This window comes from Strix uralensis, chromosome 2 (genome assembly GCF_047716275.1).
Source record: "Strix uralensis isolate ZFMK-TIS-50842 chromosome 2, bStrUra1, whole genome shotgun sequence".
Classification (NCBI taxonomy): domain Eukaryota; kingdom Metazoa; phylum Chordata; class Aves; order Strigiformes; family Strigidae; genus Strix; species Strix uralensis.
In genome coordinates this window covers 123,608,858-123,631,250 of record NC_133973.1, presented here as the reverse complement: position 1 = coordinate 123,631,250, position 22,393 = coordinate 123,608,858, and the positions used below count along the sequence as shown (strand labels likewise).

General features: G+C 38.8%; 1 protein-coding gene across 1 annotated transcript in view; it reads left to right on the top strand.

The window, feature by feature from the left end:
• Window positions 1-2,198: 2,198 nt before the first annotated feature.
• CEP126 (centrosomal protein 126) overlaps window positions 2,199-22,393 on the top strand; it is a 42,274-nt gene continuing 22,079 nt past the window's right edge. Inside the window, exons 1-4 of the mRNA XM_074860793.1 lie at window positions 2,199-2,456; window positions 3,528-3,622; window positions 12,840-12,985; window positions 19,870-20,093. Of these exons, the coding sequence (XP_074716894.1) occupies window positions 2,199-2,456; window positions 3,528-3,622; window positions 12,840-12,985; window positions 19,870-20,093 (723 nt within the window). The remainder of the gene's footprint in view (window positions 2,457-3,527; window positions 3,623-12,839; window positions 12,986-19,869; window positions 20,094-22,393) is intronic.

Below are 22,393 nucleotides of genomic sequence, written 5' to 3'. Positions count from 1 at the left end.
CTGTCTGAAGTTGGAATACTCTGGAAATAGCTTTTGCTACAAAGAGATTCAAAAGCAATTGGGAGGAAGGGGTTAATACAATTTCAAATCCAGATTTTAATTCCATGTTTTCTTTCAAAATAGCTAAAGGGCAGTAAGCACCTGTACCTGATCTCTCCCTGAGAGAAGCACATTTGACTGCCTGTCAAATTTTTAACTTTAGTTCTTCAGTATCTCAAAATCAAATTTTTAGTTTGTTCTAAAGTACCTCATAGCACATCATAGTTTTCTGATACAAGAATTACTAAAATTTAACTAGTGTATCAGTTGATGCTCTCTCAGGAAGATGCAGGTTGATCCATAGTTCAGTCTCAGGAAGAAGGTGAAAAGATTTTGATGGCTACCCATATATGACATTAAGGGGTGACGAACAGTTTTTATTCCTTTTCCTATGTACAGAAATAGGAAGAGGTGACAAATTTCAGGAAGGAGTGGTTAAAATGGTCAGAACATTGACTGAACTCCTTCTCCCGTGCAGTCGCCTACACAGTTAAACTGAAGCTTGGAGGAAAGCTAAAGGGCATTAACAGATTAATCCCCCACTGGAACAAGAAGGAAAGAAAAATGTGTTTCTGCAGCAGCATAGCTACGCTATGTAATAAATTCAAAATCTATCCCACAAAGATTTAGGAGCTGATCTTTATCCTTCCCTGGAATATCTCTAGCCCACAGTAAACTCTATGAAACTTCTTTCAAACCAGCTGCCAGAGTGGGACCTTCCATTTTGGAACCACATGAGATCAGGCTGCTTGCTGTCCCAGAATAATTATACAGTTCTGAAACACATGGTCCTCAGCTAGTCGCCTTCTCATCCCACAGTCTGAGGCTACTCACCAGGAGGAATTATCTAATAACCGTAAAGGAGGGCTATGAAGAAGTAAGAAAAAGAAAAAGGTAAAAAAGAGAAAGATGTAAAGATATATAAACTCTATTCTTAATTCTAAATTTCAGAAGGTATCTAAGGTGAAGTTGCAAGTTGTGCTGGATAAGATCAAAATTTGCAGTAAGTCTAAAGAACTTCAAATTCTGCCAGCGTGAGTTGACCGTGAGCTTGAATGTTCCTAGGTGTGACATGGGCTCAAATTCTGCAGCTGTTTCCCACCTCTGCTTCAGTCCTGTTTGGGTGACTCAGTTCTCCATACTGATAAAGCCTTCTACTGCATCCTAAATGAAACACTGCATTTTATCAGGCAAACTGGGATCTTAAAAGTGCATGTGGGTTGAAAAGCACATGGTAGTAAAGTGACAACAAGTCTTCTACCTGCAACACCGAAGAGTTCAGATTGGGCAAAGAGGTGGTGAATTTGGGGCTGGTATTCTGAACTAGAGGTGGAAGATTTCCATTTTAGAGTCATCTTCTCAACTGTGGTAACTGGGATATTATAAATATTAAGCACATTTGGTGATCTGAGCATCAGTGGTCTTGACTGTAAAGTGGTAATAGTAACACCTACTTCACAAACTGAGCTACACATATGGGGGGGTGGTGTGTCTGTGGAGAAAGTATTTTACAAATGCCAAGTACTATTTTTACCGTCCTAGTCAAAGACATAGAACAGCTGCACACTGAAAAAGAGAAGAATTGGTTTAAGCTCAAATACAACAGCCAAAAAATGTCTCGCCAGGAAATCACAAAGGCATTTAGCCTTTTGCTGACAGCTCATCCAAGGCATGGCAATATCCCAAGACAACACACCCTGATTTGCCTGAAAAAAAAAAAAAAAAGCTTTGCAGTCTTAAGAACAAATTACTTTTTTTTTTTTAATTTTGTGTAACTTTATTTACTTTTTTATATACTTTTTAATTTTTCTGTAAAATTTTACACAATTTTTTTTCCATTCCGATTCCTGCACCCTGTGGTTAAAAAAAAAAAAAAAAAAAATGTTTATCCTGTTAACTACAAGTCTTTACCGTCAAGAGATTTAACAGAAATCCGCAAAGAGCTCTGCAAACCCACAAGCAGCAAACGAGTTCAGGGAGGTGTTTCGTTTGCCCTGCAAAACTAATGGGAAACGTATTTGTTTGGATACCGTTTGCTGGGGATTTTTTCCAACGGCATCCTGTTATTTATGAAAGTGCAGAGAGGGTGGAAAGCCCGGTGCGAGCCGAGCACCTCGGCTGGGAGTCCGGCAGCGGTGTCCCTGGGGAGGCGGGCCGACATGGCGGGCGCCCTGCGGCGCAGCGAGGTGCCCGCGCCTGGCTTCCACCCGGGATCGGGGACCACCGGCCCCGGCGGGAGCGCTCCCGGCCGGGCCCCACCTGCCCTGTCCCTCGCGCCTGGTGTGAAGCCTCGTAAAGGCGGCACCGGCCAAACGGCCGCCGCCGTCCCCTCAAGCCGCTCCCCCGCCGCCCTCAGCCTCTCCCCGCGGTCCCCTCAGCCGCGGCCCCGCCCCGTTGCGAAGGAAGCGGCGTCTCTGGTTGCTATGATGGCGGCGGCGCGGCCAGGGCCGCGCTGAGGGTGGAGCCGGCGCCCGGCACTGACGGCGGGGCGCTGCGGTACGGGGGCGGCGGGCCCGGGGCGCTGAATGGAGCCCAGCGGGAAGGGCGGCGGGGCGGCGCGGCGCCAGACCGCGGCTGTGTATCCTTCGCGGGCTCCGCCGGCGGCGGGGCGCCGGGGCTGGGGCTCTCCGTGAGGGCGGCCCGAGGGCGTCTGCCCCGGGAGGGCGGGAAGTGGGGCCGCGGGGTGCGTGGGGCCCGGGCGGGTAGCGGCGGTGGTGGCGCAGCCCCGTCCTGCCCCGCCGTCAGGGATCGCCTCAGGGGTGGCTTGAAAAAAACTTGTGTGCTGGGGTTTTGAAACTGCTGCAGAAAAGTTGACTTCTCATGCAACTTCGGAGTTTTGTTTTCCCTCTTCTAAGAGATACTGCCACTAGGAATTGTATTTTCCATCCTAACTTGGGGATCCTTATTTTCTTGAATTTAAGTAGTAAATACTGACACAAGTTCTAAACTCCACCTGCACAGTGATACTTAAATCATGACTGACGTGAGCCAGGACTGGTCTTGCTCCGTGGAGAGCTTTTATCCAGTGATGTTAATGAATTTCAGTGTAAACAACCAGTCCTTTAGATTGGGGGAGGCTGTTTTTACAATTGAAACGTTTTCCCTGTGATATATATATGCATATGTTACAGATTTAGATAACAGAAAGAGGTCTCTTCAGATAAACATAACAAAGGGGAGATTTTTCATCTGCTGATACCGTAAAAGTTGAGTGCAAAGCCTCTGTTAAAATCACAGTAAACAGTAAAATGCAATTACATCTTTTTTCTGGATTAACATAAAGTTAGTTATGACTATAATATACAATCACAAGACCAACTGTTGTGTACTTAGTCAAAAGGCATATCAGCATTTTGTATCTCGTTCCCCAAAAGGTATATAAGGTCAATCAAACAGGCTATTCTATCTTTTGATGAGCTGTTTGATACAGGTTCCATTGGCCTTAACACAATACTAGGGATAGAGCTTTAACGTTCCATTTTGAACAGGATTTAGAAGAAGAACGTCGGGCATTGAAAGAAGATCAAAAAATATGTCGGAGTAGGGCACAGAAATATTTGATAGAGACAAACAGAAGAAGAAGGTAAGTAACTAGGGTCCCTTTGGTGGGAGATTGTAAAAAGAAAAAAGAGTCAGAACCTTGAGACAGCTCAATATATTTCTATTTGCATGTTCACTTTGTTAAATATCCTCGCTGCTTTATTCTAGAGGAATCTAGGCTGAAAGTTCCACCATTCCAGTTTCTTGCTATGGGACAAAATATAAAAAGAACAGTATTCTGATCTACTCGCTACTTTTTGGAAACTCACTATAGTCACCTCTTATTTTATAGAAGTAAAGGTCAAGTAGTGCTTTAATCTTGTGGCTCTGATCTGCATTTCTAGTATTCTTCTGGTTTTTATTAGCTTCAACGAATGTGTGAAAAATGCATTCAGGTGTACAGTCGGGGCCAGCCGGCAGGCAGTTGTCGTTGCCTTCTGAAGCGTATGCTTTTCCATCTGCACGGTGTAACAGCTGCACCGCCGGCCCTACGTGGTGGGGCTTTGTGCTCCACTTCCCCGCAAACAATGCAAAGTCTTTCTAGTACAGGATTATATTTAAAGTTATTCTGTATTGACATTTTAAACAGAGCTTTGAATATTCTGTCTTTCTGCACACATGAGAATGCAGTCATGAAATACTCTGGGACAAATGGATTAAGTAAATTATACACTGAGATGTTTCAGTGAAGTTCTGTAAATAGTTTAATAGGCATAGGGAGCTTTTCCCTAGCATCGAGATCGTACTCGCACATGCAGGAGACTCGGCTGTGTATACTGTAGAGGCAGAGGGGTCCCTCCTTGCAAGCCCCCCGCCTTGGGCCAGGTTCCCCTGCCTAGTGTTAACTTGTTAACACTCATCCCCCATAGTTCCTGTATCAGATTATTTCTGTTGTGCAATGTTTACTTATTGAAATATGTTGATAACTCATAAGAGAGGCAGCAGATATTGTTTATACTGCCATTTTAGCTTGACAGTATGTGTTGTCAGCATATGTTTTGCAATATAAAGAAAAATTGAAGAGGAAGTATAATCACCTGGGAGTGGTTAAAGACTATGTGCGACTCACAACCTTTGCAGATAATAAACTGAGTCTCAGCTGAAAGATTAAATATCTTATTTAGTTTTATGCAACAGTACCTCTGTAACGCTACACATCTCAGATGAACACTGCTTATTGTATTGCTGGTCCTGAAATATTATACTCTAATGTAAAAGCAAATACCAGACAGCCTGCGTATTTTTGACAGTGGTGTAGTTACACTAATACTCATTGATACATAAATACATTTCCATATGTATTTCATTGGAGCCTTAAGAAACACAGTATAAATCCAAGTTACTCAGGTGAGCCAGTTAAAAATTCAGGTATTCATAAAATGAAATTGTTTCCATTTGTGATAATTGAGAATGGCAGAACTATAAGCATAATAAGCAGTTCAAATGGAAATCTGTGGTGACAAGTCTTCCCCTAATAACTGAAAAGCAGTTAGTCGTCTAATGTTAGAAAGGTAGTAAGTGCATACAGTATTAATAAGCTGTGAAATATAATTCAAAATTAAGGGTCATTGCGTATATGGAGGAAAGTAATTTGGAAATAAAAAGTTCCTTGAAACTGAATATTTTTTTCCCGACAGTTATGCAGGTAGGAAGTGATTGATCAACCATCAGGTCATGTCTCAAATCTGTGTATGAGCCAAGATCCATTAGCTTTGTAACACATGTAAAGGTGTTGGCTATGATGATGGTTTCTCAAGGGTAGCATGACTTCCTTAAGCTCCACATTCTACCTGGCAGCACCCTAAATTCTCCCTGACAGGGCTTACAGGAATGTATCAGAAGTTATTCTTGGCACTGCTGGTTTATAATTTCAAAACTGAAATTGTTTCTTTCATATTTTTTTTCTTTCAACATGTGGAGAATAGACAGGAGTGCACTGTGAAGTATAACAGTCTGTTTTCTACTTCCAACCTTCACACAGAGTGGTTGAGGTTGGAAGGGACCTCTTGAGGTCACCTGGTCCAACCCCACTGGTCAAGCAGGGCCACCTAGTGCTGGTTGCCCAGGACCAGCTTTTGAGCATCTCCAAGGATGGAGACTCCACAACCTCTCTGGGCAACCCGTGCCAGTGCTCAGTCATCCTCACAGTAAAAAAAGTGTTTCCCAATGCTCAGAAGAATCTCCTGTGTTTCAGTTTGTGACCATTGCCTCTGGTCCTGTCACTGAGCACCAATGAAAAGAACCTGGCTCTGACCTTTTTGTACCCTCCCTTCAGGTATTTATAGACATTAATAAGATCCTCCCCAAGCTTTCTCTTCCTCAGGCTGAAGAGTCACAGCTTTCAGTCTTTCCTCCTAGGAGAGATGTTCCAGTCCCTTCATCATCTTTGTGGCCCTTCATTGGACTCTCTCCGGTATGTCCATGTCTCACTTGTATTGAGGAGCCCAGAACTGGACACAATTCTCCAGGTGTGGCCTCAGCAGTGCTGAGGAGAGGGCAAGGATCACATCCCTCCCTCCATGTGCTGGCAATGCTTTGCCTAGTGCAGCCCACGATACCATTGGCCTTCACAGCAAGGGCCCACTGCTGCTCATGTTCAACCTGGTGTCCACCAGGACCCGCAGGTCCTTTTCTGCAAGGCTGCTTTCCAGCTGGGTGGCCCCCAGCATATGTTGGTGCCTGGAGTTGTTCCTCCCCAGGTACAGGACTTTGCACTTCCTCTTGTTCAACTTCATGAGGTTCCTGTCAGCCCATTTCCCCAGCCTGTTGAGGTCCTTCTGGATGTACAACTCTGGTGTATCAACTGCTCTTCCCAGTTTGGTGTCATCTGCAAACTTGCTAAGAGTACAGTCTGCCTCATCATCCAGATCATGTTTGGTCAACATCTGGCCAAGAAGGCCAATGGCATCCTGGCTTGTATCAGAAATAATGTGGCCAGCAGAACTAGGGAAGTGATTGTCCCCCTGTACTCAGCACTGGTGAGGTCGCACCTCGAATACTGTGTTGAGTTTTGGGCCCCTCACACAGGAAGGACATTGAGGGGCTGGAGCGTGTCCAGAGAAGGGCAACAAAGCTGGTGAAGGGTCTAGAGCACAAGTCTTATGAGCAGCAGCTGAGGGAGCTGGGGTTGTTTAACCTGGCGAAAGCGATGTTCAGGGGAGACCTTACCACTCTCTACAGCTACCTGAAAGGAGGTTGTAGCCAGTGGGTGTTGGTCTTTTCTTTCGGGTAACAAGTGATAGGATGAGAGGAAACGGCCTCCAGTTGTGCCAGGGAAGGTTTAGACTGGATATTAGGAAAAAGTTCTTCACTGAAAGGGTTGTCAAGCATTGGAATAGTCTCCCCAGAGAAGTGGTGGAGTCACCATCCCTGGAGGTATTTAAAAGACATGTAGACATGGTGCTTATGACATGGTGTAGTGGTGGGCTTGGCAGTGTTAGGTTTGCGGTTGGACTTGATCTTTAAGGTCTTTTCCAACCTAAATGATTCTATGATTAATGAAGATGTTAAACAGAACTGGGCCCAGTATTGACCCCTGGGATACACCACTAGGTACTGGCCTCCAACCAGTCTTTTGTGCCACTAATCACCACCCTCTGGGCCCAGTCATTCAGCCAGTTTTCAGTCCACCTCCCTGTCTGCTAATCCAGCCTGTACATCAGCAGCTCATCTATGAGGATCTTAGGGGAGACAGTATCAATAGCCTTAGTGAAGTCCACATAGACAATATCCACTGTTCCCCCCTCATCTACCAAGCCAGTCATTTCTTTGTACAAGTTTATCAAGTTTGACATATCAATTTATAAGTTATAAATTTAATGTCAACTTTAAATTTATAAAGCCTCTGCTGAAAAGTAATAGCAGTGAATTCCCTTTAGCAAATAGATCTAGGGAAGATACAGCAGAGTTTCTGCTCTATTCTCAATCTTGTGTCACTTAGGTTCATTGTCTTTGTGTTGCATTGTGGAGGAAAACTTTTTCTGTGGGGTTTTTTCATGGTTTTTTTTAAGAACCACCACCAGCCTACCTTTAAACAAGGTTATACCAAGGCTGATAGCCCCTAGTGCCCAGCAGTTTTTAAGCTAATGAGAACTGCATATGCAGAGAGCTTGCAGGTTGAAGTCTTCTGTTTTCAGCCTTTTCTAAATGTACTTGTCATTAATTTTTTCCTGGCTGTGTTGTATTGATCTTTTGTCAATACCTCTAAAATGCAGCAGCTTCAGCATAAAAATATTCAACTTCTGACTGGATGTGCTCAGTTAATTGGTTTATTAGTAGAAGACAAAAACATCACCTGCACAGAAAAGAGCAAGTATAGCTTTGGAAAGCAAGGTCTCTAACTTAAGTCACAGATCTTTGTAACTAAGTGAATGCTTAGAGGCACCCATATTCCTATCTGATGCCATCAGTTTCTCTGCATCTCTTGTACTGACCAAGCTCCTTAGTTTTGTGTTAACAGCAATACTTCAACACAGCGAACAAACAGCCTACTGATTATCTTTCCACAAGTTGCCAGCGTATTAAGAAAGTAATTCCTTTATTGTCTCACTGATACATGAAGTTGCGATTTCAAGATAGTTTAAGAATCAAATATTCTGTGGGACAGTAGCTGACAGATACTTTGTTTAAATAACAGTATTCTGGAAATAAGAGCTACTGACCAAGCACATACTCGATGTAAATTGAATAGGATATCATATTTTGTGTTTATATACCACACTACTTTCTAAATACCAGCTGCCGATTTGCTGGGGACTGTAGCCTTCCTGCTCTAAGTGCTCAATACAAAATGTGCATCCCATTTTACTGTGATGTTACTCGCTGCAGGTAGTTGGTTCATTCTGGAAATGCAATTGTCTATGTGCATTTTTAAATAAACCTTACAGTTAGCTATCTTGCTTCAGCATTTTAAATTACCTTGAAATCTGAATAGCTAATCCATCTGTTGTAATTGGGGAAGGAAATGCTTTCCCAATTTATGTCAAGTTTCCAGTCTATTCCCATTACTGTTGTTTTTTTCAAAAATACTTTATTTTCAACATATGCACAAGCTTTGTGCTCCACCTACTGGCTGATTATCACTGATTATTTAATAAAAGCTCTTTAAATTATTCATCAGTGTTGCTGATAGAGAATGAAAACAGTCTAGTGCCAGAAATACGAGAAAAATGTTAGCACTTGGTAAACAGGTGGGCAAAGCATTAAGAATTTTGTATTGCTTTCTACATCAGAATGAAACTGTGCGAAGTAGTTGAGACTGTAACCATGTAGATGTGAAATGCAGTATTGCCATTTCTGGTAACAGGCCCCAGGATTGTGCTGAATTTGCAAGGCCTCAGGACAGATGCTTGCCAAGCTTGCTCTCTCTGAACTTTTCTTGACCTGCCCGCAGCTTTGTGTTGTTTGGTTTAGCTGTAAGAGGGATTTCTCTAATTGACCAGGTGTCTGTAGCTAATTTATTTTGCCTTTGTTTATCTTTTTACGGTATCACCATGGTTTTATACAGATAGCAGTAACAAGCAGTTATTCTGTGTAGAGAATGAGATATTTATGACTTTAACATAATGATGTAGTGTAGGAAAATACAGGCCTGGTACGATAGCAGAGGCCTTGAGAACTGGAGGTGCAGGATGCGGCATAGAGTACAGGCAGGGGATGATAAGAGATGGTGCAGAGGCTTGGCACTGGAGACCCCACAGCTATAAACAACTCACCAATAGTTGGTTAAAGAAAAGCAGACCTAGATCTGACAAAACTGGCTTTAGGGGTAACAAAGAGAACAAAAGAATAGTATGTAATAAATGTAAAAGGCACCATGTATGGAATATTTGGAGGTACTGTGGAGCTGCAGATTGATGAAGAAAGAGCAAAAGTGTAAAAGCATGTCAGCAAATATAAAAAGGACTCCAACTGGATCCTGAGGTGAGAAAGAAGAAAGCATTAACATGAACATCATATTGTTCCTGGTGAAGGGACTCCAGATGCTGATAGCTCACCATAACACCCCAGCACCGCCAGAATGCAACTACCAGCCTTGGGACACAGAAGAGCAATGAAAGTGTGAGCATCAGGAAAAGGGGTAGAAACTCAATGTCTGAATAACAGTTCAAACTGTTTTATCACTATTTTTGAGGCTTTCTCTGTATAGAAGTATTCTAACTATTTTTTTTTTTTTGGTAACAATTATATCTGCATTAAGAATTATTAGGCTATTAAGATTTGAATTATGCTAACAAAAAAATTCTTGGCTTTGTATAAGGTGTGCTTACTTTTTGCCTATAAACAAGATTTGGAGTGTAACAACCAGTGGATAGTGCAGGCATTGTGAACCTTTGGGGCATTTTGGAGGACAGCCTTCTGTGGGCTCTTACGGCATTGTAAGGATTGGTTCTTCTGAAGCCCTTACAGCAATTTGAGGCTCTCCTTTTGTATTCAGCATATGATAATCACAGAAAATGAGGGAATAGAGTTAATACGTGTTCTTATGGTCCTGGTAAGTATCTCACATAAAGAAAAAAATCGATTTATGGGCAATGTCCACAGATCCTTTTAAGGATGTAAGGTGTGTTTCCTGTTTGCCCATGAAGGGGATTTTGAGTGTGACACCCCATTCTAGCCTTTTCTTGAACTTTCTGTTGTCATTAAGTATACAAGTACCCTTCTACCTCAATTTTAACATTAGTGTGCACTGATGTGCAAACATGATATAGCAATGGCTAAATAATATCAACTAACTCACTGTCAAAAGGTTCATTTCATAGCATTCCATAAGCACTGTATATATTCCTTTTTTTATTTTCATCCAAGGCAGTAGTAAGCATTTAGTCCACCTGGGAATGTAGCATCCATCACTTCACTGTGAAGATAATTTAATAAAATTAACCAGGAAATAGTTCCACCATCTAGTCATACTGTTTTCAACATAAAAATACCTTCCGCATAATGTCTGTATATGTGAAACTGCTAAATATTTTAAGTTTCGTATTCCAAATTCACTATAAACATTTTGGCAGCCGTTTCAAAAATTGCTGCACCACTGAGCTGTTTATAGTAGACAGAAAAACTGGGTTAAAAAAACACCAGTCAGGAAATTCTTCTGCTAACTCTCCATCTTAAAGCCATACTTTTTTGCCCATGTTACATCTGTGATACAAAGCTAAGCTGGTGGCTTAAGAAGAGTGGATGAACAAACATTTTCTTTAACTGTTTTTCTCTAAGATGTCAATGTGCATTTGTAAAATTATTTATTTTACATAATGCACCTGGGTGTCACAATTTACATTCTGTGAGGTCAAGAAGTTAATGGTGCAGACTTCACTGAGTATCTTTAATGAATTTCCTTACATTTAAAACAAGATCATTTTTCTCCCTCATGTCTTAATCCAAACCAAATAGTGATCATGATGAGCTGTGGTGAAAAAGACCTCTTGCATCAGCATTTGGACTTGCCATTTCCAGCTATATAGAACAACAGTCTTTTTTTTAATGCCAGTTATTAGGAATGTGGAAGAGTGCAGCTAAGTCATACTCCAGAATCGTTTAAAAAAGAAATAAATAAAGACTCTGTCAGAATTTACTCTTTCCTTTTTGGAGTTATATGCTGGAATTACTCCAGGTGCAAAGTTGTAGAATTTCCCACATGTCTGAATTTAACGACTACAGTTCAACTGAAGGCCTTCTTGAGCAGCTTCTAGAAATATTAAGGGGATTAAGAAGAATGTGTTTAAAGTACCAACTAGGATAAGCAAGTCTGTTTCCTCTGTTGTGATTTTCCTGTTTCTTTAGTCAGGATAAAGTTGTAAAATATTGCGGATTTCTGTATCAGATTTTAATATGAGTGAAATAGAGGAATACTGAAAGTTGACAATGAACTCTAGTTCCACTTTTTTAGTTCTAACCTCTGGATTGTATGAACAATTAAAGTTCCTGTGAAATTTTAACCAAATTGCAATATGACATTTTATGTGGACAGAGTTCTTTGCAGATTTTTTCTGTTTTTTGGATAACTGCTTGTCTGACTTCACCTCATGCCTCAAGTGAAGCCATTCCTGCTTGCTGAAAAACTGAAGTCTGCAAATGAAATTTGCAGTATTGGGATCATAATTTAATTGTTTCTCTTTGCAAAAGTGAATCTTCTGTCTTATCATTTATTTGAAGCTGCAGAGTTTTATAACATCTCTAGAAGGAGAGTTTCCTTGAGTCATAGAAATTCACCTGGATTTTGGAAAGTGTAACTATTAAGTGTCAGTTGCAATAAAGAGGTTGTTAAAACATAAGCTACCATCTGTATACATTACAGGATGTAGTCTCAGCAGTTCTTGTGATCCGAGACAATTGTGAGGAATACTGCTGCTGGGAGATCTGTACCTTTCTGAGGGGAATGTACTTCCGAAGTAGAAGCAGTAATTGCATATGTTCTTCACTAGCATTTTGATTTCTGACCTTGGAGAACATTAATCTAGAGTGCTACATACATTAGCAAAAGCAGTGGATCCTTTTGCACATTTTGTCTTTCTACTTGCTTTTGGCTTTTCATATGCTCCACCACTGTCTTTCTGTCTTTCTTGAGCTTAACATTGGTAGTACTGGAGGTGTAGTATTGAAGAAAGGAAGATCAGATGTTACACAACTTCCAGTTTCCCCTTATGATATGGGATGGAGTTTTAAGGTGCACTCGATGGCAGGAATGCAAGTGTGTAGTTTTTGTGATTTAAGGTTTGAATAGCTACATGGAATCTGTTTACAGTACATTTTCACTTTTAAAAAAGTGGTATCTATTTTGTCTTCAGTTTCTATTAATGAAATGTAATAATTTGTCCATAAAATTGGGAAATCTCATACTTCTAAACTGCTACTGTTTCCCCAACAGCTCATGAAAGGCACACACACACGCAGAGCATTTGCAGCTCACCTTCCTATTGATCTGCCTGCTGTGATACATCTAGGTGGTAATGTAAAGACTGCGGTGGAAGTCACATTGGTGACAAAAACTGGTTGAGTCTGCATGTTAATTCACGTATAAGAAAGAATCAAATCTCTGTTTGAGGCTAAAAAATAAAAATATTATGGTGTGTCTCTTTACCCATTTACGTTCAGACAAACCATAAAAATCTAGCTGTGCTGAAGTTTATAGCATTTAATTTATGGACAAGCAAGCTTTTGTACTGAAATTGCAAACTGATAAGCAAGTAAGTTACTAATATTTTGGTAAATGTAATTAGAAAACATAAGAATCATCTACTTTTGCTTCTTAAATGCAGAGCCTTTGAAGAAAGACAGAAGCAAGCAGAAGAAAAAGAACAAAGATTTAGAGAACGAGTTCTGCAGCAGAGGAAAATTAAACTTCAGGAAGCAACTGGTAAGTTCCAGCGTGCTCATCTGCCTTTTTCTCAACACAAGCAAATAGGTTTGCAAATTAAAATTTAACCATTATTCACAATACAACTGTTTTTCTATTAATAGAATATAATTGAGGAAAACAGAACAATTAACTTCACTAAAATCAGTTGAGTTCATATAAGTAAAACTTAACTGACAAGAAGCTCAGATCTGATAGATATGAGAAAATTGGGTAGAGGGAATTAAAAAAACCCTTTTTTTTCTAAAAATTGTGCTGTGAGATATTTCATTATATTCCTGTCACAGTAAGTACCTCACCTCCTTGGGATATTGTAGCTTCCTGGGGTTTCCCTACTTTTTTTCACTGCAGTGTGCTTACAATCCTGTGCTTTCACAGCTGGGTGTGAGGTGTTACAAAGGCACTGAAAGCTACTATGATGGTATCTTTCAGTAGATAATGATCTGCTATTTGAACCCCTGTTTATGAAATATTCAAGAATGTGCATTTTGTTTATCATTAAATAAAAGCAGTCCGAGCATATACTAATGTATTACATAACTTTTGCTGAATTAGTCAGCTTTTTAAGCTGTTCTCTCGCTGCTGGGAAGTAATGATCACTTCAACTCAGTTCCTGCTTTCTTGGAATCAGTGCAGATTGGCAGAAGTTTTTAACAGCATCAGCCAAGTCTGATTTCCAGTCAACTTTCCAGTGTTGAAACTCTTAAGATATGGTATATTACTTAGGTATTCTTTAACAGATTTGCTCTCCCAACTGCAATTGTGCCAACTGTGAGATAATGTCTCTGACTTCAAGATCAAATATCAAATTAAAATAACAAAATAGAACAGTACTGGTTTAGGGCTTATTCATAGCTCTACTGACAGCCTAGACTGTGTAGCAATATAATGAATCACGATTTTTTTTCTTGGTTTTCCTTTATAGCAATTCTGCCTCTGCCACTTTCTACCCTACTTACTTGAAAGATGCAACACCTTGTGCCTGTCTGGACTCTCTTTCTCCACTGATTCCATTACTAAGTTACAATTTGGCCTCTATAAAATATCTGCACATAACTTTGGCTTAGAGCATGAGCAGAATAATCCTGATGTAAAAACAAAGTTAGTGCTGGATTTTTTAACCTCATACTTTTTCAACAGTGCAGTCTAAAAACAAATAGCAAAACTGTTGAGTACATGTGTTACTGTAAACTCTTAAATAGGCTGGGATTTTATTTCAGGGGAACTAGAGATGTTCCAGCATGTCTAATGATGCTAAACCACTCAGTTTATTGTAACAGTCTGGATTTAGGCTTCCAAACTTCAGAAACTTAACCAAACCATTTATGGTAAAATATTCCCATTTTAGAAATATTTTTTTCCATTGTGTTTTTTACTCTAATCCCTCTAGTCCAGAGAAAAGCAGCTTTTCAGTTAGAAGAAGCTCTTGAACAAATTAAAGGATTAGTTTTAACACCAGGACTGTGCTTGCCCAGCAGAAACAAAACCAACTTCAGGTAAGCATTTCTGTTTACTCTGATGATCAAAGGATATAAATTGCTTAGTGTATTCAATAACAGCAGACAATTAATTACTCTTTAAGAAACTGTGGTAAAGAAAGCCTTTCTGTGAACTCTTCCAATGAAACGTTATGAAACATCCTTGAGTTGTTTGTGTCCATTTGGTAAAACAGCAGAGGAGATGACACAAACCTTTCCCCTTCAGTGGAATTCTGGGAATAGTCAGGGCTAACCCGGCCTCCATTTCATTATAGCCTGACTCAGATTGCCATGGTTATCAAACCATCTGTTATTCTGTGAATTCTAAAGTATTCTGTCTAGATGATTTCTTATTCTCATCCAGATTTTTTTCCTTTTGACATTCAAGGATAGTTTAGTTTGTATATTCATCCCATGATCTTCTTACCAACTGCCATTCCTTTAAATTTCTCATCCTCTATACGTATCTTGAGCGTCCTGATAACAATTTCACCCGCAGTTTCATTTTATATCGCATACAATTTGAATTGCATACTTTTCACTCTACCTAAACACTTTTTCTGAGATACCTACTTATCACAGACTGTTTCTTTATGCATAGTTTATCTGTCAGCTGTATTTGATCCTTCCTGATTATCCCCTTCCTTATCTCTCATTTCTTTTATATTTCAGTTCAGGATTATATTTTCATTGTTGCTGCTTTTGTTATTACTATTATTATAATTATTTTCTGCATGCTTTAAATTGTGCAGATGTTCAGAATAGAGATAAATTCTGTCTAAAATGGGTCTCCCTACTTTTGAGCTTCAGTGTGTTCTTCATTGTGATGTTAATATTCAGTTTGATTACATATCTACTGCTGATTAATACATGTTTGCAGGCAATAAACTGAGCAATTGAGAAGATATTTCATACCTCTTAGAGCTAAATACTCATGCTATCTGCTGGTCAACACGCATATAGTTCTACAACTATTACACTGGATTGACATAATAAAGGAGGATTGCAGCCATAAAAACAAACAAACAAAAAAATCTACCTGCTAAATATAAATTGAAATTATGGCAAAGGAATGGAGAAGTTTCTGAACCCTGTCTCAGGGTCTCTGATTGTTTGTCTCATTTCACCCAGAGGCTTGATTAAGGACAGCAGCTCAGTGCCTCTTCCCCCTGCCTTTATCATTTGTTTCTTTACTTTTCATCTTTCTTCAGACTGCTCCTTGTGCCTCAGGGGCTTACATTTTTCTCTCAGGACCTCTTCAAACCACTTACCATTTCTGACAGTATGACATTGTTGTCACTCCATATTATATTTGTATAATTTTAAAAATTCACTATCCTGTAATAATAGGTGTGTTTTTTTCCTGATTTTCATTTTTATAACCTCATTTCCTAAGGAAATTAAATTTATGTGTTCATATTCTTTTACAGTTTATGTTCCCATATTAACCAAATTTGAGAGAGAGATAAGAATCTCAAAGATAATTATATTTCTACAAGTTTGAAATTGTCAATTGGGCAAGGAAGAAATTATTCAAACAAGAGACCCCAGCATGAAACAGGTTTAAAGGTTGAGTCCATTTTGACCTATTGGCAGTTCACAGGCCAGTTAGTATGGATAAGGCAGCACACAAATATCTTGGAAACTGCTACAGAATGTGCTGCCTTTTTCCCTAGCTGGTAACTAGGAGACTTGGAAAGGAGCCATATTGAGTGGGTGAAGGAGAAGGTAGAGAATATTACGGGTATGATAATGAGGCAAAAAGAATTAAGTTATTGCAGTACAGACTTGTGTATAGGGGCAAGGTATGCAAATTAATATGAAATAAAGCTTTGCTTATTTTAATGCTAACAATTTGTCTTCCTTCCTTGTGACAGAAAATAATCTATGCATTTTTGTCTGCATCTCACACAATCCCTTACTAAGCACTGAGATTCAAGCTGAACATGTGTTATGCAGCATAGATTCTTCTGGCCTGCTGCAGAATATATTAGTGCGGGGTTGCTCCTTTCAGTTTTTGTCTGGGAGCCATAGTTTGCATGGGTCATAAAAGTGGCATTTCTGTGTTTTCAGACTTGGTTCCAAAAATTGTGCAAAATTCTCTTAGAGAGCAAAGAAATTTATTGAAAATCAGTACAGCAAGGTAAGCTTTGATACAAAAAAGCATTTTGAGAAGGTTCTCAAAGATGAAGGTTCTTCAAAACTCACCAGTTCTGAGCTGTAAAGCTTTAAAAATGTCTTATAATCCCTTCAATTGGAAATTTTGGAAGAGCTAATAACTAACTCAGATGAGGTAGTAAATTCCTTTCTGTGTTTCTATCTCTTCTTACACTTCTACAAACACTCACACCAAAATCTTGTATCTTTAGAATTCACCCTCCCTCAGAAATAGAATGTATAGAATTCATTGACAGTCCCCTTTTAAGGGAAGACATGAATACTGTATTACGTATTCAAGATAAATATGGCTGCAGACCCAACTGGATATAGGTGAATTTTATAAGGTTTTAGAATTCTTAATGTCTATGTTTTAAAAGTTGTAAAAAATTAAATTAAGCAATGGAGACATATTACCTCCTTATGGAGAAGGACAGAAGATCCTGAAACACCTAATGAGTGAGAGATTGTATTCTGTGCTTGAAGTAGAGCTACTCTGCTTCTAGTAAGGTTTAGTAATTAAATGCTGAAGGAAAGATTTTGGTCAACTCATTAACTGACAGGCATTGGGATGTGTTCACATTAGGTGTGTAAATGGTGCGCTGCTCTTTGTACAAGATATATTTCCCTATTTGTGTTTAAAAACAGTTGTATTTGATTAGGTTCAGCCTTGGGATAGAAACTTAATTATGAAAAATCAAAAATGTTCTCTAAAAAAAGTTGGAATGTACGAACTTTTATAAATATAAATAGTTTAAACATCCATGTAGATATTAAGAAAATTCTGCCCCCCCCCCCAAAAAAAAAAACCAAAACAAAAACAAAAAAAACAGATTTTTTGAGGGCCAGTTGTATATCAGTCTGGTTCACAGTAACAAAGTCTTTAAAAGTGGATAAGTGCAGAAAGTTTTTGGATAGGGAGGATATCTCCCATTCAAAAGAATATAGAATGCAGTTTTCTGAGTTCTATAAATAAATATGAGAAGTTGTTCTCCCTTTTTTGCTATTAGCCATCTCATCAGAAATAATAAATTCCTTTTTAGTCTCTACCAAATATATGCCAACCTTTTTGGAGTATTGTATAAAATCTTCTGAAAAATAATAATCTCGATGGGATGAAAGTTTCCGTTTTCCATTGTCCTAAAATTATAAGTATTGTAATAAATACAGGAAAAGGTCTCATTAGACTAAATACCCATGTGACATACATGTACTAAAAAGGGATTGCTTTTAACAGGGAGTATAATTTTAGATACAGAAAGAGGATAAACAGATGAAGATTCATGAAGAAGGAACTGTGGAAACTTAAGCTGAAGAAATGAAATGAAGGAAAGGGGTTACTGAGTTTCTGTACATATATTAGACATATGGTAGCCATCTCCAGCTAGGAACAATACATGTTTCCTAATAATGCATCTATGCTGGATAGGCAGTAGAGGAGGATGAGGTCTGTGTACATATTGTGAGACTGCACTGTTCAGATTTGCTCAATAGGGGTGCCAGCTGTGAAGGGAGATAGCTTTGTGTGGCATGAAATAGTCATATCTTTTTATAAATTCCTCCACTGCATATTGCCCATATATGAGAGGAACCATCATCTTCACCATCACCTTCACTGGAAATGTGGATGGGTAAAGTGTGCATGGTAGATCATATTGTCAGGCCAGATTCCAACCAAAAAAAAAAAAAAAAAAAGAGGAAGAGGGAAATATGTGGAAGTACGTTTTTCATATTAATCTCACGTAGAATAAAAGTTCACTTTTGCCACAAATTTAGCTAAACACCTTCACCCAATTTAGCAATATTTAAGGGATCATCTTGATGTTGCTAAGGAACTGTATATGAGAAATGTGTCCTGGGAATGTTGGAAAGCATCTGCATATTGAATGGATAGTAGGGTTTGGTTTATTGCTCAAAATCCAGTAATTGCTGAGACAGAGTATCATTTCAAATATTGGACCCGATCAAGCTGATAAGAGCTGGATTTCCCCTTTTTTTGGTAAAGGTATACCCATTTTACAAATAACTTCACTGAAAGTTTATACTGACAATCTGTTTCCAAGACCTATTCTCCTTCTACCACCATTTGCAATCATTGTGGAGAATAGCAACTGATCCTAAAACAGTGAGACATAAGCTTGGCTTTCTAACCAATTGTAACGGTTATGGCTCTGCTGAACAGATGAAAGCATGGATCTGGTGAGAGATTTCTGTAAGTGCTGCTTTGGGTATGCCAGACTTAGGGCGTTTAGGGCCCCTGAACATGGTTGGAGCCAAAAGACAGGATCAATGTCCTTCACTAAACTGTTCCACTACCTAGTCAAGCATAGCTGGCAACCTGGTAATAGTTATACTTCCAGAAGGCTCAACCTTGATATACCTATGAGCTGATGGTTTTGGTGTGTGGGTTGTTTTTGCTTTTTTTTAAGGCCTACCTTTCTCACTGGTTAAAGCTACTTGTGTCTTATTTTTGTCATCCTTGATATCTACCTACTTCTTGCTTCTTGTTTTCCAAAGCTTGGTTCCTATTCTTAGTGATCTTACCCAGCCTTGTTCCAGTTCTGTCTGCTTTTTGTTCTTGAACATATCTTGTTACACACTCCCTGCTTTCCTAGTCTCTGATTGCACATTTTCCTTGTCATTTGGCTTCACATGCTTTTTGGCTTCTTTGATTTCTGAGTGTCAGCCAGCCCCATAGTTCTTGCTAATTCTCATACTATGGTTTCCTCTATCTTAATTTGGGCTCACCCTGACCACAGTACACAGCTACACTAGCTACTCCAAAGATTTTTTTTTCAGGCAGCAAATACAAATTCTTTAATGTACCACATTACTGCCATTACACGTCATCAGTAGAGTTGGGGTCTCTAGACACTACAAAGCCTTCTTGCTATTTGAAGTAAGGGAATATCTGACAGCATCAGTATATAGTTACCCTCTATATAAGCCAACCTTATTCAAAAATAAAGGCCATTTTTCTTGTTTGTTTTTTTTAAAAGAAGCACCTCTGTGTTCCACTTCTATAAATGACCAAACTGTTGGCTGACATTTTCCAGATTAATTCATCCTGAGGCAGTCACCCAACAACCCAATCAGAAAAGTCTGACTATTTATAAATAACAGAAGAGAAGGTTTAAAATGGAAAGTGTTGGACAGTTTTAGATAGTACTAACAGCACCACCTGTAGTTATATATAGTATAGCTGTCCTTTACTTGCCAGGCATATATTGATGATATATACTTTTGGAAAGGATCGTGTTTAAAAGTGTACAGTTGACGCATAGAAATAAGCCAAAGTAATAAGTTATTTGCTTGCCTCAAGAACCACAGATGACACTTCATCCTCATCAGCATCTAGATACGGTTCTTCCCATCAGAAGCAGATTTCAGCAATGGTTGGTTGGGATAAAACAATACAAGAGAGCAGTAGAACAAACATGGATAGTAGCCGACTTCTCTTCCAGAAAAATCTGAAAGAAATGCAACATCACCTTGAAAAACAGAATCTCAGCAACTTGGAGGTATGATATTTCCATGTGATTCATTACATGATGCTTCTTAAATGTAATAGAAGTTTTCTTGAATGTGATCAAAATGAAAGCTCTGTTAATTACTATTTACCAAGTAGACAACACCTGAGAGCACACTGTACTGTGCCCTACCAATAGATTATTTATAGTAAAATTATGCATATTTTTCAGTAAGAAATCAGAGATCTTTCAAAATGTTTGTAAGAATATTTTCACAAATTCTTCAAAGATATCTGTCATGTTGTCATTCTTTCTGTGAATCTAAGATTTGTATGTCAGAATTCTTGGCTCCGAAGTAGCTACCCATTAGTCTATCACAGGAATCTTGTGCTAGCTCCAAACTTAAATTGACAGCTTGCAGTTCACTCTTAAGTTCCTGCTTTGCTGATTGCTACAGCTCAGTGCAAAATGCTAGAGCAGTATAATTATGGTAGGTCAAATGTTAGGGGGTTTTTTGATTCTTTTTTTTTGTTCCCAATGTGTAGTGATTTCTTAAGAGATTGACTTCAAGTCTCTTGAGATCCCTTTTTGTCATCTTTGGAATAGATGCAGGTGTTCCAGTAACAAGCCCATTAAATTTCTGCCTAAACTAATTTTTTGACCCAAAATCAGTTTCAAAAGTGACCTTAGAAACACAGTGAAAATCAAGAAGAACTGAGCTCCAAAGTGATTTCTTATAACTGCACTTTTAATTGTGATTTTAGGTCTGTCAGTATTGTCTGTGATTTTGGAAATACTGTCTTCAATATTACATTTTTTGGAAACAAGAGGACATAATTTTGGGCTTATTCTTTTATTTCTATAATATTATCTACTGATATCTGGACTCGTGGTGTCTGAAATGACCTTGACTCTATGAAGCACAGTCCCTTTATATTGGTGACAGCTACAGGCATGGGGTCATTGGTGAAAACAGAGCAATGGCTTTTCCTTTTGATGCACGTGTATGGATAACTTTTGAAAGACTGTATACATTTCAGATATATTTTGAGTTCTTTGATACTGATGTTTCCAGGCACAGTCATCTCTGTCTTTGTACCTACTTTGTTCTGATGGGTATTCATGAGAATCTTGAGCAGCTGATGACTAACACATAAAATCTCACTCAACTGGAGTAAACTTCAAAAAGGTTGAGAAGACAGAAAGTGCAGTTTGTACTGCAAGGTTGTTGATTAGTGTTCATTCTTATTTCCAAGCATGAAAGAAGGAAGAGCAAATGGCAATTTATAGAAGAGAGCTGATAAAACTGAATTTTAGATAACCACTTTCAAACAAAATACAAATATAATGCATTTTGTGTTTCATTTGTATAGTGTTTGCAAATCCCTCCCTAAATGATGATGCTGAATTTGGCAGTAGCTACACTAGGAAATCTTAGAATTAGGAAAAAAATTGCAATCTCTTTGAGAAAAATGTATTAAAAGATTCTTCTTAATATATTGTAAGGCAACTAAATTGTAGTGTATTTTATCAAACACAATTATCACATTCTAATTGAATTCTAGGGGAAAAACTGATGTGAGTCATGCATGATTTTTTTACTTATAGTTTTGCTACATGTTTCATCAGCTTTGGACACTGCATATAATATAGTAATTTGTGTTTACAAATTAATGTATTTTTGAAAATCCTTTGGTCCTGTAGAAAATTTTGCTTCTTTTTCCAGAATGTATTTTTCTGCTACCACTAGGGGTTGCTCAGCTTCTTCCCTCTGATAAATAGTTTCAAATTGTAAATATTTATAAGTCAAACATTTGGACTTTCTTCCTTGAAATTGCATGCTTTGGACTCTGATTAGAAAAATAGTCAAGAAAGCTATTGTCATTGTTCTAAGGCCTGAATTTTGGAAGGGTTGGATTGTTCTGGTATGCATGTGCATTTTGACTTCCTGTGATGTGAAATAGTATTTATAATACTTCTACTTATAAAATTTATAATTTATAATACTCTTACTGACATGAATAGTCTTCAGTAGTCTTGCTACTGTCTGTTGTCCAAAGTCATTCCAACAGTGCTTGCCTTTCTGAAACTAACGTCAAAGTATTTCACTGTGCACATGCTTTGCAGCCTAACCATCCATTGAGATCCTTTGACCTCTCTTTGTTTCTGTTTTTACAGGCCTAGCAGGATTATAAAGATTCCTAAAATTCTTTTCTTTCCTACAGGGCAATAAAGTCCTATGTAGACCCTGACCAGTAGATTTGGTGTGTTCCCTGCTTTCCATCCCTAAAAAAATGTGTAGTTTCAGCAGTAAGCCAAGGATTTTAGGGACCCTTCTACAATTCTCCTAA